Here is a 15,012-nt window from a genome sequence, read left to right on the forward strand (position 1 = left end):
GCGGCGAAGGGAGTGGAGGAGTTGTGCGGCGAGGTGGGGGAGGCGGAGGTGGGCATAGGCGGAGAGCGCGGCGTCGGCGAGTGCACTCGTCGGGAGGCTGGCGAGGAGGTGGTGATGGAGGTGGCGCAACGGGTCAAGCGGGACGAAGTCGAGGAGAAGCGGCACGCAGGGCAGGAGCCGGGGACGGCGAGGCCACCGCCAGCTTCGCCACCTCGGACCTAGATCTCGTCTCATCCACCGCCATCGCCGGATCTATGCGGTGCCGCCACTCGTCGGGGACTGGTGAGGAGCCCTGTCCGCTGCAGCCCGGCCCTCACCCTCGCCCTCGCAGCCGCCGCCACCACCCTCGTCCTCAACCTCGACCTCAACCTCACTCGCCGCCGCTGCACGAACAAAGTGACGAGAGAGGGCCGGGCCTGGTCTGACGGAGAATTATATGTGACAGACTATACAACTTCAATCATCTCTGTGGTACCCAAAACATTATTTTTCTATTATAGATTTACCATTCTATCCTCAATTACATAAAAAATCAAAAATAGAAAATTTTCCACTTTTTGCCGGGTGTTGATCCCACCAATTTTAGTATGCACCCGGTGCGTATGGTCCCACCATTTAATACACACTAAGTTCCTCCCAGTGCCTCTCAAATTGGTTTCTCTTGGTTCCTCTGCCTTTTTAGCTGTCGGATCGGTCCTCGTGAGCCGTCGGACAATCATTGTAAAAATTCTCAATTGCCAAATGTAATCATACATATACATATGCCCAGCCTGCTCCTGCCCCATGTGCGCAGCGTGCTCCTACTTCCTCTGTGCATAGTGTTGTGGAGGATCAATTGATCTTCATCGGGAGTGCAGCACTACGAGTCCCATAAAAAATGTAGCCCCAACAAAGAATAATAAAGCCCCTCGTGTTTCACCTACTGAACTTGTAATTTTCTTAATGTAACGGTGCTTTCAGTTCTAGCAGTTGTATACAATTGTTCAATATTTGCTGACAAGTGCATAAACCATTTCAGGTTGGAAAGGAGGTAACATTATATGTCTTGTTGCAGCCAGAAGCTATGGCTAAGGCAGTAGTTATTTCAACAAATCCAAGCAATGTACTAGGAGGCCAACCTCTTGGAAGGCTATATTGTGAAGTTGTTGTGAAGGTTGTGATTAAAAGGGATGCTGCCTCGCCCTTATGGTGACATTGAGACTTTGGCTGATGCTAAGCCAATGCCAGTTCAGTGGCCATACAATAGAGTAATAAACTAGACTTGCCTTTGTTTTTTTATTCATATATGTGATAAGTGAACAAAGTTTCTAATTAATGATATTTCTAATAGTTGAGGGTTAGCAAGGCATCACATTCATCCCAGTCTACTGCAGGTATATTTTTTTCTGAATTTTACTTTCACCAAACTGCTATTTGTGATGCTGATACACTGTAATTACTAGCTGAGAATTGTGTTTCATTCCTTCAAAAGTTTCATTCACTTAATCAGAAATCATTACTTCAAAAGTTTTATTCACTTAGTCAGAAATCAAAACAAACATTTTTGAACTATGTTTGGCTGATGTGAAAATCTGCAATTGAAGCTTCTTGTCTACCAAATCTCTGTAGTGGAGATATTGACTTAGCACTTAGCAAACAAAGCTTAGCCTAACTGATACACAGCAACCACTCTTCATTTATATATTTTTTTGGCACTAGTAACCTCCAAGGGATAATGGGATGTAGAATGAAGTATATATATATATATATATGTAGAACGAAGTGTGTGTGTGTGTGTGTCTATATATATATATATATATATATATATATATATATATATATACGGTGAGGCTAAAATGCAACAAGGTGCAATTAATATAGCAATTGCACAGACCACAAAAACACCTCCCGCCCCCGCGCCCGACAAAAACAGGCCACACCCATTCTGGGCGGTCCCGCATCCACCCGCGCATGGGCCGCCAGCACGTGGGCCGCTCGCCTCCCCACAAAAAATGGGCCGCGCGCATCCGATTCGTCCGAATCGAGCGCCAATTGCAACGCCGCGTGTCTTGTGATTGCAACCTCGATTCTGTTCTGGTTGCAACATATATGCATGTGCACGGGATGTCTTGAACGGCAAGTAAGAAATACAATAGAAATAGAAAAAGGGATCGCCTGAGGAGGAAAAAACGCATCCCACCCCACACCCCCCTCTCTCGCAGTAGAGGCGCCGCCGCCGGCGGCGGAGCGCCTTGAGGGGGAGCGCGCTCCTCGCCCTGCGCCGCCACGCGAGCCGCCGCGCTCCTCACCCTGCACCACCGCGCTAGCCGCCACGCTCCTCGCCCTACGCCGCCGTGCGAGCCGCCTCCCCGCGTCCCGCCTCCAGCATCGAGATGGGGCCAACGCCGCCGTCGCTCGTCGAGGCTGGGCCGCTCGCCCTGCGTGATCCACCGACGGCATCGGAGAGGGTCACTGCGTTGATTCGAGCACATCGGAGAGAGCCTCCGCCATCGTCGACACCCATGCTTCCCCCGATAACAGCAATTACAAGCGATCCCCTCCACCATACGACGACACTCACGCCGCCGGCGACATTGGCTCCAGGGGACATGGTGACTCCAGATGCCAACCAGCTGTTCTACCCGGTAAAAAAAAGCACTTGACCTCCCTTATGCTGTGCCTGTGAGTTGAATGCTTGAATCACCTGTGATTTGTGTGCTGGGTGTAACTAATTGCGACACGGCTTTCGTAGTAATTGCGACACAGCTTTGGGATTAAACTGAATAACCTGTCACTGACTTTTCCCATGGATCTGGAAAAAAATGCAACTAATTGCAACAGAGATTTGGTAGTAATTGCAGCAGAGATGTGGTAGTAATTGCTACACATAGCTTTGAGTTTTAAACTGAATCACTTGTGTTTGGCTTTTTCATGGTTCTGATAAAAAGAAAATGCAACTGATTGCAACTAGGATGTGGTATAAATTGCAACAGAGACATGGTAGTAATTGCAACAGAGAATTTTCCAGTGAGTTTGCATCATTTTATTTTGAAAAAAAATATCACACATGTTTTGTATGTTTTCTTTTTGTCAGGAATCAACTATACCAGCTGTGTTAGTGCTAAGAGTGAGGCAGCAATTCTCTACAAAAAATGATACTTACATATTTTACAAAGATTATGCAAAGCTGGCTGGGTTCAGTTTGAGGACAGCGAGAACAAGCAAGGAGACGAATCATTGGGTCTGCAACAGGGAAGGGAAACATGAGAGCAAAAATAAAGAAGAAGAAGCAAAAACAGAAAAGGGATCGAGAAGATGCGGCTGCCCGGCTTATGTGAAAGTTAAGAAGGATGGGAAACACAATTTCTGGTTCTTTGACCATGTGCAGGAAGCCCACAACCACAAACTTGAGCCGTCTCCTAGGATGACAAGATACATGCACGCGCACAAGAACATGGCAGAAGGCATGAGTGACTTATTTAACATAATGACAAGGAACGGAGTTCCACATCAGGCAGCATTGAATGTGATGGCATATTTGTATGATGGTCGCCATATGTGGGGTTTTACAGAGAAGGACATAAAGAATATGTACGTGCTGAATTTTTTTTCACTGAATTGCAACATGTCACATATCTGAATTGCAAGATGTCACATATCTGAATTGCAAAAAAACTGTGACTCAACTTTTTCTAACAAAAACTGCCCTATATTTTCTAAATGTTCACAGGAAGGCGGCGAAGGCTAGGGAGGAAAGAGAAGATGATCTTAACAAGCTGATGCAGTTCTTTAGAGAATGCAAGGAGAACAACGAATATTTCTACTGGGATGTGGATGCATATCCAAAGACTGGAGTGATCAAAAACATATTCTGGAGTCATGCAAGCCAGAGAGCTGAATACAAAGATTTTGGAGACGCCATCACCTTTGATACGACACATAAAACCAACAGCAAGAAGATGCCGCTGGCGATGTTTGTTGGAGCCAACAATAACCTCAAGAACGTGACCTTCGGACAAGCTCTGATTGGTGATGAATTGATTGGATCATTCAAATGGTTGTTTGAGACGTTCAAGAGTTGCATGGGTGGACAGGAACCTCATGTTATCCTGACGGGTGAGCCTTATCTTCTTTTCTAAAAACACTGATTGCAACCTTAAAAAATTGTATAGTTGCTGCAGCAAAATGCCGCTGTGTGTGTTGCTGATCATGTTTCCCCCCTGTTTTCTGTCTTTTATCAGACGAAGATCCAACAATGAAAGTTGCAATTGAGTTGGTGTTTTTCAAGTCTCAACACAGAAACTGTCGCTGGCACATAATAAGGCCTTGGGAGTTTGAGTTGGACCAGCTGTACACCGAGCACAAGGATAAAAACTTGAAGGAAAGGCTTGAATCGTTGATAAACTATCCATTGGGCCCGACGCAATTTGAGGTTGAATGGGAGAAGCTAGTTGATGAGTGTGGCATTGCTGATCATCCTGCCATTAGAGCCCTGTGGGATAAGAGGGAGAGGTGGATAGCTGCTTATTCCAAGGGGATGTATTGTGGTAGGATGACATCGACGCAACGATCGGAGAGCCAGAACAGGGTGCTCAAAGATGGCTATGTTAGTGAGAGCACTAGCCTGCACATGTTCGCTAGAAGGATGCTAGACTCACTCTAGCACGCTGACCACATGGACGCAGGAGAGACACATTATGCACAGGTAAAAGAAAAACCAAAAAAATCACATGGCATTTGCAATGGTTATTGTTCCCCAGTTACAACACAATCCATATTCTAATTGCAAAAAAAGACAAACATACTAAAAAAATAAAGATTGCTAAATGCAGGCTGAGGTGGTGCGGGCTTGCAAAGCAAAATTTGATGAGCAGCTATGCAGAGTGTACACTAGACCTGTATACCAAGAGTACAAAAAGCAGTACAATAACAGCACAGCATTTGTCATTCGCCCTGATCCAGACCCACAGATGAGTAATGGGTGGTTGGCGAAGCTTGAACAAGGGGGAGGGAGCTTCTACTGGGCACAACATGAATTCAGGGTGGTTGCTGATAAGGACAATGGTGAATATAGATGCGAATGCAAACAATGGGAACACACAGGTATGCGCGGATCTGAAAAAATATTTGTTAAAAGCTCCAACTGCAACTTTGTGGGCACACATTTGCAACATGTATCATACAAATGATTGCAACTTCTGACATGTGCATCTGTTGTTTTTAAAAAAAATTACAGGGCTATTCTGCATGCATATTATAAGAGCCTTCACCCACCTGCAGGTCAGGAAAATCCCAGAGAAGTACATCCGGAAAAGGTACACTCGTAGTGCGAGGCAAGAAGTTACGTGGGATAGGCATGACGGCGTGCTAATTGGTCCAGCAGCAAGCCATGAACAGACCCGGATGTCCAACTTGCTACCTAAGTTGATGAAGCTCGAAAGGGCAGGAAGTAGGTCAGATCGTGCTTGTCAAGAGACAAATAGGCAGCTGGACAAGATCATCCCAGGAATTGAAATGTTTCCAAGAAGCATGGAGAATGGGTCACCAGGTAGTGGGTCGTCAGCAACTGAATCAGTGGCGACAACAGCACACCCTGCTAATGATGACACCATAGCTAATGGGTCGCTTGGCAGTGGACTGTCGGCAATTGGATCAGTGGTGACAACAACACAACCTGATAATGGTAGCGCTAGATCGCAGCCATCATCAGCGCTGTAGCATGATGGATTGTTGCTGATTGAGCCCCCTGTAGCACGCACAAAAGGCAGAGGGAAGAAAAGGAAAAATGAAGTTGAGCCTCCACGTGATGGTATCCTGTTCAGCACATATGACAAAAAAACTATGGTAACAAGGAATGCAGCGGGTGTGGGGTCCGGGGTTCACATTACATCACGACATGTCCGATAAACCCCGATCGAAGCAAGGCAACAGAAATGCATCTCCACGAAAAGAGTGCTAAACCAAATGCTGGGCCTCCAAGGAAAAGAGGGCGGCCAAAGATAGTGAGGGATCTGCATGAAGAAAGTGATGTAGATGTTGCTGAAGTTGCTAAAACACAACCAAGTAGCTCTACGCGCAGAGGGGCTGGAAGAGGAAGAGGTTCAGCAACCAGAGGCCGTGGTGGGAGAGCTCCGCGTGTGAACTGCAACGAGTAAAAAGTGCTGAACCAAAAAAAAACAAAAAAGTCCTTTGTGTTTTCTTGCTGTAAAAACACATAGTGTGGCATGTGTAGATTATAACCTCTACAAATTATAGGTTACATGTGTATAAATTAAAAACTATATGATTACATCTTTGAAACACATGCTTGTTTGTTTTTGAATACTTGCTAGTTGTTGTTTCTGGAAAACATCAAATATAATGAGAATGCTGGCAAAAAATAGTTGCTCTCTACACCTATTGTACACCGTTTGCAACATGGGTGTGACGCAGTTGCAATCTAGTTAATTACCATTTGCAACCTGATTAACTACAAACCTGGTTAATTCTTAGTTTAAGAACCAATTCTGGGAAAAGCAAAAAATAGAATGAGAATGATGGCAAAAAGTCTCAGGTTAATACAAAATTGCACACCTATTGTACACCATTTGCAACATGATATGTGACGCAATTGCAACCTGGTTAATTACGAATTGCAACATGGTTAATTGCAACCTGGTTAATTATCTTAGTATGACAACCAATTCTAGCCTCCACTAAGTTTTCTGGTTAATTGATCGAGTTGTATGCATTCGTAAGCAAAACGATGGGACACGGTATAGTACAGCTTAAATAAATAAGAAGAAATATAACGATTATGTACAACATATGCACAAAAGCATTGCAAGTTATGACACATATGCAACCTTGTTATTAATAACAAATTTGCTGCATCATTTAGATGTCATCAAGGAGTTGCAATTTACAACAAGTCTTTGAACCAGTTACAACACGAGTGCTCGAGGAGTTGCAAGTTATGACACATAGTTTTCAAACAGTGTAACCATACACAGATATCATCGTACTGAAAAAACACAATGTGCATGATGCTGATAAACATCAATGACACACAAAACAAAAACAACATGTCGTGAAAGTTCATCATTGCTCAGCATCCCAAAGTATATTCCTTCCGCCAATCCTATAAACATCCAGTTTGTCAGGTAGGTCAGCCTGGTTCAGTGGATGAAACACCAAGTAGTGCATGAGCTCTACCCTGTATATCATGCCCTTGAACTAAAAACACAGTGAAGAAGAAAGAAAAAAAACATTTGAGACTGCTGAAAATGATAGTAGAACATGCAGATCATATATACATTTGAACACAAAAGAAAATGTGGGGGCAAAAAAAGAAGGAAATGCTCACTAGATTGATGTCAATGTTTAGCTTCTCGCCATCCCAAAATTCCATATATTTCCAAAGGAAAAACATGCAATCACTTGGCCCGCCTTGTTTTGGGACCTCAACAAATGGCCTGCTCCATTTCTCAATTTAAGGGAATTTTTTCTTGCTGACCTTCTGGAATATAGCACTTATGATGGGGATCTTCTCAAAAATGGGCTCGTGGCGTGATGCAGGGCTAGTGTCCGCCCAAAAATAGTCAATTGAGTCCAGGATATCGATCCGATTGTGAATTTGATTGATGCAGTAAACAAAATAATGATTCCCAACACATACTAGAATAAATATCTGGATGCGTATGTTGAGTATGATGCATCAGTTGAGTAAACAAAAAATAGTTGCTGTCTACACCTACTGTACACCGTTTGCAACATGGGATGTGACACAATTGCAACCTGGTTAATTAACATTTGCAGTGGGACTACTTTGCTGGTTAATTACACATCAGTTGAGTATGATGCATCAGTTGTGGCCAGTTCCAAAAATCATTAAAAAAGAGAGAGAAAAGCAAAACCAATCAAATAATCAGATACTAACCAGCTTTGCTCTGGTTAAATCAGGAGAATGCTCGACTTCATTCTCAAGGTGTTGTCTTAATACAGTGAATTCTTGAGTCTCAGTTTTTCCATCATCTGTGTAGACGCTGTTAATGCCATTTACCAGGTGCTGGAGAAAACAAAATATGCGAAGATTAAAACAGCAGCTAATGTGCAAAAAAGAAAAGTGTGTATGGGGGTTCAGTAAAAACTCACATAGAAGCCGATGGTGAGGAACAGCCTATATCCGATTGAATTTTCCTTGTGGACAATATCATCATAACGGAGACAATGAACAGTGAAATCTAGAACAGAAGAGTCACCATCTTTGTCATCCGCAAAACTGGTAAGTAGATCATTGCCGTCAAAAGAGCAAAAGATGCTGAAATCAATCAGAGCCATCCTGTGTAGTGGGCAGAAACAGAATATGTTACAAAAAAAATCAAAAAATCAGAAGATAGGAAGTCGTTTGCAACAATGATATGTGGGTGATTACTCTCTTAGCTTCTCATCAGACGCGATCTTGATCCTCAGAGCTAGAGCCTTTGCCAATGGTACTTTCGGGCGGTTGTTGGGAATTAGGAAAGGAGATATGTACTTCCTTGGCTTCTTCTTCAACCGCTCTCCCACATGTTTGAAGATTATCTTTTGGAACTGATTGAAGTCTTATGATCCTTGTTCACGTTCCTCTTGAGACAACCGGATAGGTGGGGTTAAGCAATTTATGTCTTCAATTGGATCATCTGGAAAAGTTGCATCAGATGCAGCTCCGCTGGGCCCTTCCTCACCAACGACACTGCTCTTCAACATGGCAATCTCTACATTTGCTTCATCGCGCTTCTGACACATATATTTCTCATGTTGAGCGCGGCACGCTTCCTCCTCTTTCTTCATACGAGCAAGAGACCTCTTGTTCCCGGCAGGTGCCCGAACAGCTTTCGCTTTCTTATGACCACCACGAAGAGGCTTGGAAAAAAATGGAAAATTATAGTGAGCTGCAAACTATTAGAAAAAAGGCTATATATATGCAAACAGACACGAGAAAAAAAAAGCTGCCTGCATAAAAAATAATTGTGTGTGTTTGTGTCATAAATAGCTTACAGCAGATTTGCTAACTTTGCGGCCGGTGCTTGAGGTTGTCAAGGGATCCTCCATGTGATTAGATGCCTCCTTTCTCGATGTCTCAACTTCAGGATTGGCAGGCTGTGGTTGTGGTTGCCTGGATGCACCTCCAATCTCACTGGTTATGTTCTGTGGAATACAAATTGCAACCAATAAGACAATCCAATCACAATATTGATGCTACAAGAATTACTACACTATGAAGTGATCATCATGTCACCTGGTCAGTGGAGGGATCACCAAGCATAGATGTTTTCAGCTGATTAATTATGGACTCCAACCCCTTCGAAGGACCACGCAATGGAAGTGGTGCTAGGGGTAAATGAAAAAGAAAAGTATATAAGAATTAACATGGCAAAACAAAAGAAAAAAAACTCATAATGAATACAGCCAAAAAAAGAGGGAGATTCATATAAAAGAATTACTTGATATGCCTTTCTCCTGGTCATCAACATTGCTGCTAGGTGTTGGCGACGTGTGTGGGGGGCTAATCTGAGATGACTGGGCATCAACATTGCCGCTGCTTGACTCAGTGTTAACTGGTTCACGAATTCGAGAATGAGGTTCTGTAACTTTGAAAAAAAGAAAAATATAAGCTGGAATAATTAAGGTTGTAGGACCCTACCACATTGCAAATGCATATTCTACTGGAGACATGACCCCAATTGCAACAGAAACTATTGCACAGTTGCTACTGGTGCCATGACCCCAATTGCAACAGGAACTACTACAAAAGTTGCTACTGGTGCCATGACCCACATTTGCAACTCTTGCCATCAACAAATGTGTGTTTGAAGAAATACTACTAGTGTAACAAAAAAGCCAATAAAAAATGCAACAAAAAACTACTACAGAAAAAATACTAGTCAAAAATACAAAGGATGCTAGATAAAAACACTTATAACTGTACCCATGCTGCTAGAGATCGACGTATAGCATCTACATGTATAAAAAACAAAAAGACAAAACACAGGAGACCAAAAATTGCTACTGGAGACATGACCCAATTGCAACAGAAACTACGGCACAGTTGCTACTGGTGCCATGACCCAGTACTACATAGGATGAAAAATACTAGTGGTGATTACAAAAAAATATGAAAAAGAATAACAAAAAAATTACATGGTGATTTCGTCCATTCCAACATAAGTATTCGAGGATTACCTCCAATATTTCCACCTTCTCCAGCATCTTTTTTGCCCTCTCCTCCTGCACCAGATTCTTTGTCAGCACCTTCTTGGTCATCTCGGTCTCCGCCTTCAGGTCCTTTCTCAGATTCTTTTTCAGCACCTTCTTGGCCATCTCGGTCTCCGCCTTCAGGTCCTTTTCCAGCACCTTCTTGACCATCTCCATCTCCGCCTTCAGGTCCTTGGCCAATATCATGGTCTGAATCACATCCTTGGCCAAATCCATCTCCATCGAATTCTTCATGAAAATCATCTTGGCCAAATCCAGCTCCACTAGTTTCTCCTCCTGCATACCAAAAAAATTAGACACCCAATGTAAGCTTGTTGGCCCACCTGCACCCCAATTGCAACACAAATAATGGCTGTAATTGCAACATGAAAACAAAAGGACAAAAATGCAACAAAAAAAAAGAGAACCTAGTGGTGGTTCAACATCTGGAATATGTCCTCCGCTAGTCTCTCCTCCTGCATACCAAACAAATAGACACCCCACGTAAGCTTGTTGGCCCCCCTGCCCCCCAATTGCAACATAGATAATGTGGTAATTGAAAAATGAAACAAAGACAAAATGCAACAAAAGTACCTCCTCCAGAATTTGCTCCAACATTTTCTTCTTCTAGAACATCTTCATCACCTACTGCTTTGTGTTGATCTTCATCAACAGCTGATTTAGCTGCTGCAGCATACCCAAAAATTTCTTAGTCTTGCAAACAAACTGATAATAAAAATTTCAAAATGGTATGACACACAATTGCAACACATATATATGTTAGTAATTGCAATGTGAATACGTTGAAAACTGCAACAAACTACCTGATGCTCCAGATTTACTCATCTTCCTCCTCTTTCCCCTCCTACGCTCAATAGCAGCTTCCCTACCAGCATGGGAATCAGCAAGAAGCTTCTGAATAGCACTGAAGCACTCGTGATGACTTTTTGCCATTAGATCGTTGGCCATAGTAATGTACTGAGCAGCCTTGGTCGCGTAGGTCTGGGCCTGGGTAGTACTGTCATCAAAAGCCTTCAATATCTTAAGCGCCTCTGACTTCCTACTTCTTCCAACTACATCAGCAATGCTCTGGCCAAAAGCAGTATGGAAGCTCGGGTATTGGTGTAGAACAGGAGGCTGAAGCTCCATGGCAGCATGCCCGCCAGGGGGATGATGTGTGCCAGCCACGTCCGCTGAGGTACCAGTAGCATAAGAAGCTCCCTCAAGAGCAAGAACAGGGCGAGGGGCAGCAATAGCAGGAGCAGCTAGGACAAAAGCGGGGGGTGTATAACATGTGGTGGTGATGCTTCTCAACTGCAGGTTTTTAAAAAACAAAAAAATGAAACTGGTTATCCGAAACGTAAAATCACATACTGGATAAAAAAAACATGCAAAAAAGAAAAAAATCAAAAAAAAGAAAAAACAGATTATCAACATCTTACCCTGAGGTTGCCATATTCAATAGCATCTTCTGGAACATCTCCCCTGTGATCCAATGTTGTAATTCTGTCGATAATTTTGCTATCCAAAATAGCACATCGGGGGAGCGCGAACGAGTCTACCTGTAGCCCGTGCTACAAGTGATCGACGTATAGCATCTGCATGTATAAAAAAGATAAAACAAAAACACACACAGGACACCAATTACTACTGAAGACATGATCCAATTGCAACAGAAAACTACTACACAATTGCTATTGATGACATGAACAATTCAATTACTACTGGAGACATGAACCAATTGCAACAGAAAACTACTAAATCGTTGATACTGGTGCCATGACCCCAGTTCCAAATTCTTGCCCCGTGAACAAAATGTGTGTTTTGGAGAAACTACTACACAGCCAGAGAATTACTACTAGTGTAACAAGCCAGTAAAAATGCAACAGAAACTACTACAGAAAAATACTAGTAAAAAATACAAGGGATGATAGACAAAAATAAAACAACAGTAGACCAAATGCTACTGGAGACATGACCCAATTGCAACAAAAACTACTACACAGTTGCTATGGTGCCATGACCCCCACTAGCAACTCTTGAGAAACTAAATGCACAGCCAGAAAAAAAATACTACTAGTGTAACAAGCCAGTAAATGCAACAAAAACTACTACAGAAAATTACAAGTCAAAAATATAAAGAATGCTAGATAAGAAAAGATCAACAGGAGACCAATTGCTACTGGAAACATGACCCAATTGCAACAAAACTACAACACAATTACTACTGTGCCATGACCCCATTTGCAACTCTTGCCATGAACAAAATGTGTGTTTTTGGAGAAACTACTACACAACCAGGGGAAAACTACTAGTGTCACAAAAGCCAGTAAATGCAACAAAAACTTACCATAAGAAAAACACCGCATCCTATGAGAGGTGCATGGACGCCCTTCGCCGCGAAATCCTTTTTATACAAACATGCAGCTTTGCTAAGGTTGTCCACTACTGCTTTGCACCAATTAATCTTGCCAATGTTGTCCAGATCCTCAGTATATATAACATCCTCAAGCCTGATGCAACTATCAGTGTTTGAGAAAAGTAGAGACTGGAATACAGCCATAAAAAATGCCCTGAGACCCAAATCCCCCGTGAGCTTCTTGCTCTTCAGTCCATCCACAATATCCGCAATCCTGATACACAGCCTTTTGTATGTACTGGGACAGATTTGTTCTCCCAACTCATTCCGCCTAACACGAGCTTCAGCGTCAGACATATAAGGTGGGTCACCGCCAACTTTGGGTATCTGGAACAGACACCAAACAGTGTGCCCATTAACATCAATCACTTTACCACCACCAAGCTCTAATTTCATTGTTTCTGGGTTAAGCCTCAACATAAGCCAGGTGAGCAACTTCCTATCTAGGCAGGTTGGTTTGAATCCCAACAATCCACCAAAACCCCTTGCCTTTACTATATCTTTGAGGTCAGCAGGGAGAGCTTTGAGAAGTTCATGAAATTTTGAAGGAGAGCAACGAATTGTAGGAGGCTGCTTGCGGGGCCTCTTCTTATTGGCTACATTCACTGCATCCCCATCACCATTAGCACCAGTGTCACCATCGCCGCCAGCCTCGGCATCATCCTCTCCATGTTGTTCACTCCCTACGTCACCATCAGTGCCAGGATCAAAATCTGGATCTTGCTCTCTTTCCTGTCATTCATGCACTTCACTCTCAACATCAGGTCGGGGTGGACTGGGGAGCCTTAATCTCTTCTTCCTACCCTTCGACTTGTATACATTCATCCTTTTCGGCTCCGGCGGAGCAAAACGGGGGGAACATTGGGGGGGTCACTGCCCTGAGCACCTGATACATTCTGCTCATGCGAAGCAACATGGGAGGAACGCCGGGGAGGGTCACTGCCCTGGGAACCTGATACATTCCCTTCCGAATTCATTATAACCACTGCCATTGAAAAAAAATACACATCAGAAAAAAGCCAGTTGCACAAAAAAAAGAGAATAAAACATAAAATTGCACTGTTAACCATTTGCAACCAATAAAACACTACACTTGCACCTTCAAAAAAGATTGAAAAAGCCGGATGTAGCAACAGTTACAATTTTAGTTTAGTTTCAGATGAATTGTCAACAAATTACAACTAGAACACCCTCCCAGTTACAACTAAGGTTAGAAGCTAGTTACACAAGTCATCAAGAGCAAAACATGAAAGGTTTTGAGTCCGACGTATGTACTATGTCCATCAACACTTATAGGTTATCGAAAACAAAAAAGTCCCAATTCATGCATATATTAGAACCCATGAAAAAATGGTGTCATTTTGAGCCCATGAGCCATAGATCAAAACAAAACAAAAATCGAATAGTATCCTCTACATATTAGAACCCAGAAATGAACAAACCAGCATTGTCAACCAATTGCAACCGATAAAACATTAGAGATGCACCTTTAGATTAAGTGAGTTGCAGCAACAGTTACAAAATTAGTTGAATTTCAAATGAATTGTCGACCATTTACAACTACAACACCCTACCAGTTGCAAACATAAGGACAAATAGGCTAGTTACACAAGTCATCGCAAAAATTACAAAATTAAGTACTAATATGGTTACAATTGCAATTGCCCCATGGATCCTCTAAATTGCAAACAAACCATAAAAAAGCCGATTACAAACGAGCGTAATAGCCAGTTAAAATGAATTCAATTCAAAATTAAGTAGGGATAGGGAATGGGGGATGACTTACATCGGGATAAAAAGCGGCGGATTCGAATTTGAGCGCCTCAACACGGCGACGCTCGAACCCTAGGTCCAGAAATCCGAAGAGCGGCAAATGGAGAGCGGAAAACCGCAGCACGTGAAGCGGCAAATGGAGAGCGCGGGGGTGGGGGGGAGTACGGGGTGGGGGAGCAGCGACAAAAATGAAGGGCGAGTGGGGGCGGTTTTCTCGGCGGAGCAATGGGGGCGGTTTTCTCTCGGCGGAGCGGCGGCGCAGCGCGAGCGATGGCGGTTCCTCGCGAGGAAAAGAGCAACGGAAACTGAACAGAGGGAGTGGAGGCGGTTTGCTAGAGCGTGCCGCGTGCGGACCAGGTGGTGCGGGCGAGGCGGCCTCGGGCGCGTGCGGGCTGGACCAGATGGGCGTGCGCGTCAGTCGGTTTGGCCTGGGTGCATTCTCTATATAGAATGCACCCAGGTGTTATATATATATATAATGCACTGAAAATTGAAAAATGAAACATCTAAGTATTATTATGGGTTAGCAATTAGTTAGAATAATATTATTGGATGTCTTTCTCCAACTTTGGTAAAAGATGTCGCTAATTGGATATTCATACTACATTTCAGGCCGTCCTGCAAGG

The 15,012-nt window shown here is 43.3% G+C and overlaps 1 protein-coding gene across 1 annotated transcript; it reads left to right on the forward strand.

Annotated features, from left to right (window-relative positions):
- Positions 1–2,372: 2,372 nt before the first annotated feature.
- Positions 2,373–5,697, forward strand: LOC136543174 (protein FAR1-RELATED SEQUENCE 5-like). Its single transcript, XM_066535705.1, has 6 exons — positions 2,373–2,624; positions 3,074–3,570; positions 3,710–4,095; positions 4,221–4,585; positions 4,812–5,082; positions 5,216–5,697. The coding sequence occupies exons 1-6, from the start codon at positions 2,373–2,375 to the stop codon at positions 5,695–5,697; spliced, it is 2,253 nt and encodes a 750-aa protein (XP_066391802.1).
- The last annotated feature ends 9,315 nt before the right edge of the window (positions 5,698–15,012 follow it).

The sequence above is a fragment of the Miscanthus floridulus genome, chromosome 3 (genome assembly GCF_019320115.1).
Source record: "Miscanthus floridulus cultivar M001 chromosome 3, ASM1932011v1, whole genome shotgun sequence".
Lineage (NCBI taxonomy): Eukaryota > Viridiplantae > Streptophyta > Magnoliopsida > Poales > Poaceae > Miscanthus > Miscanthus floridulus.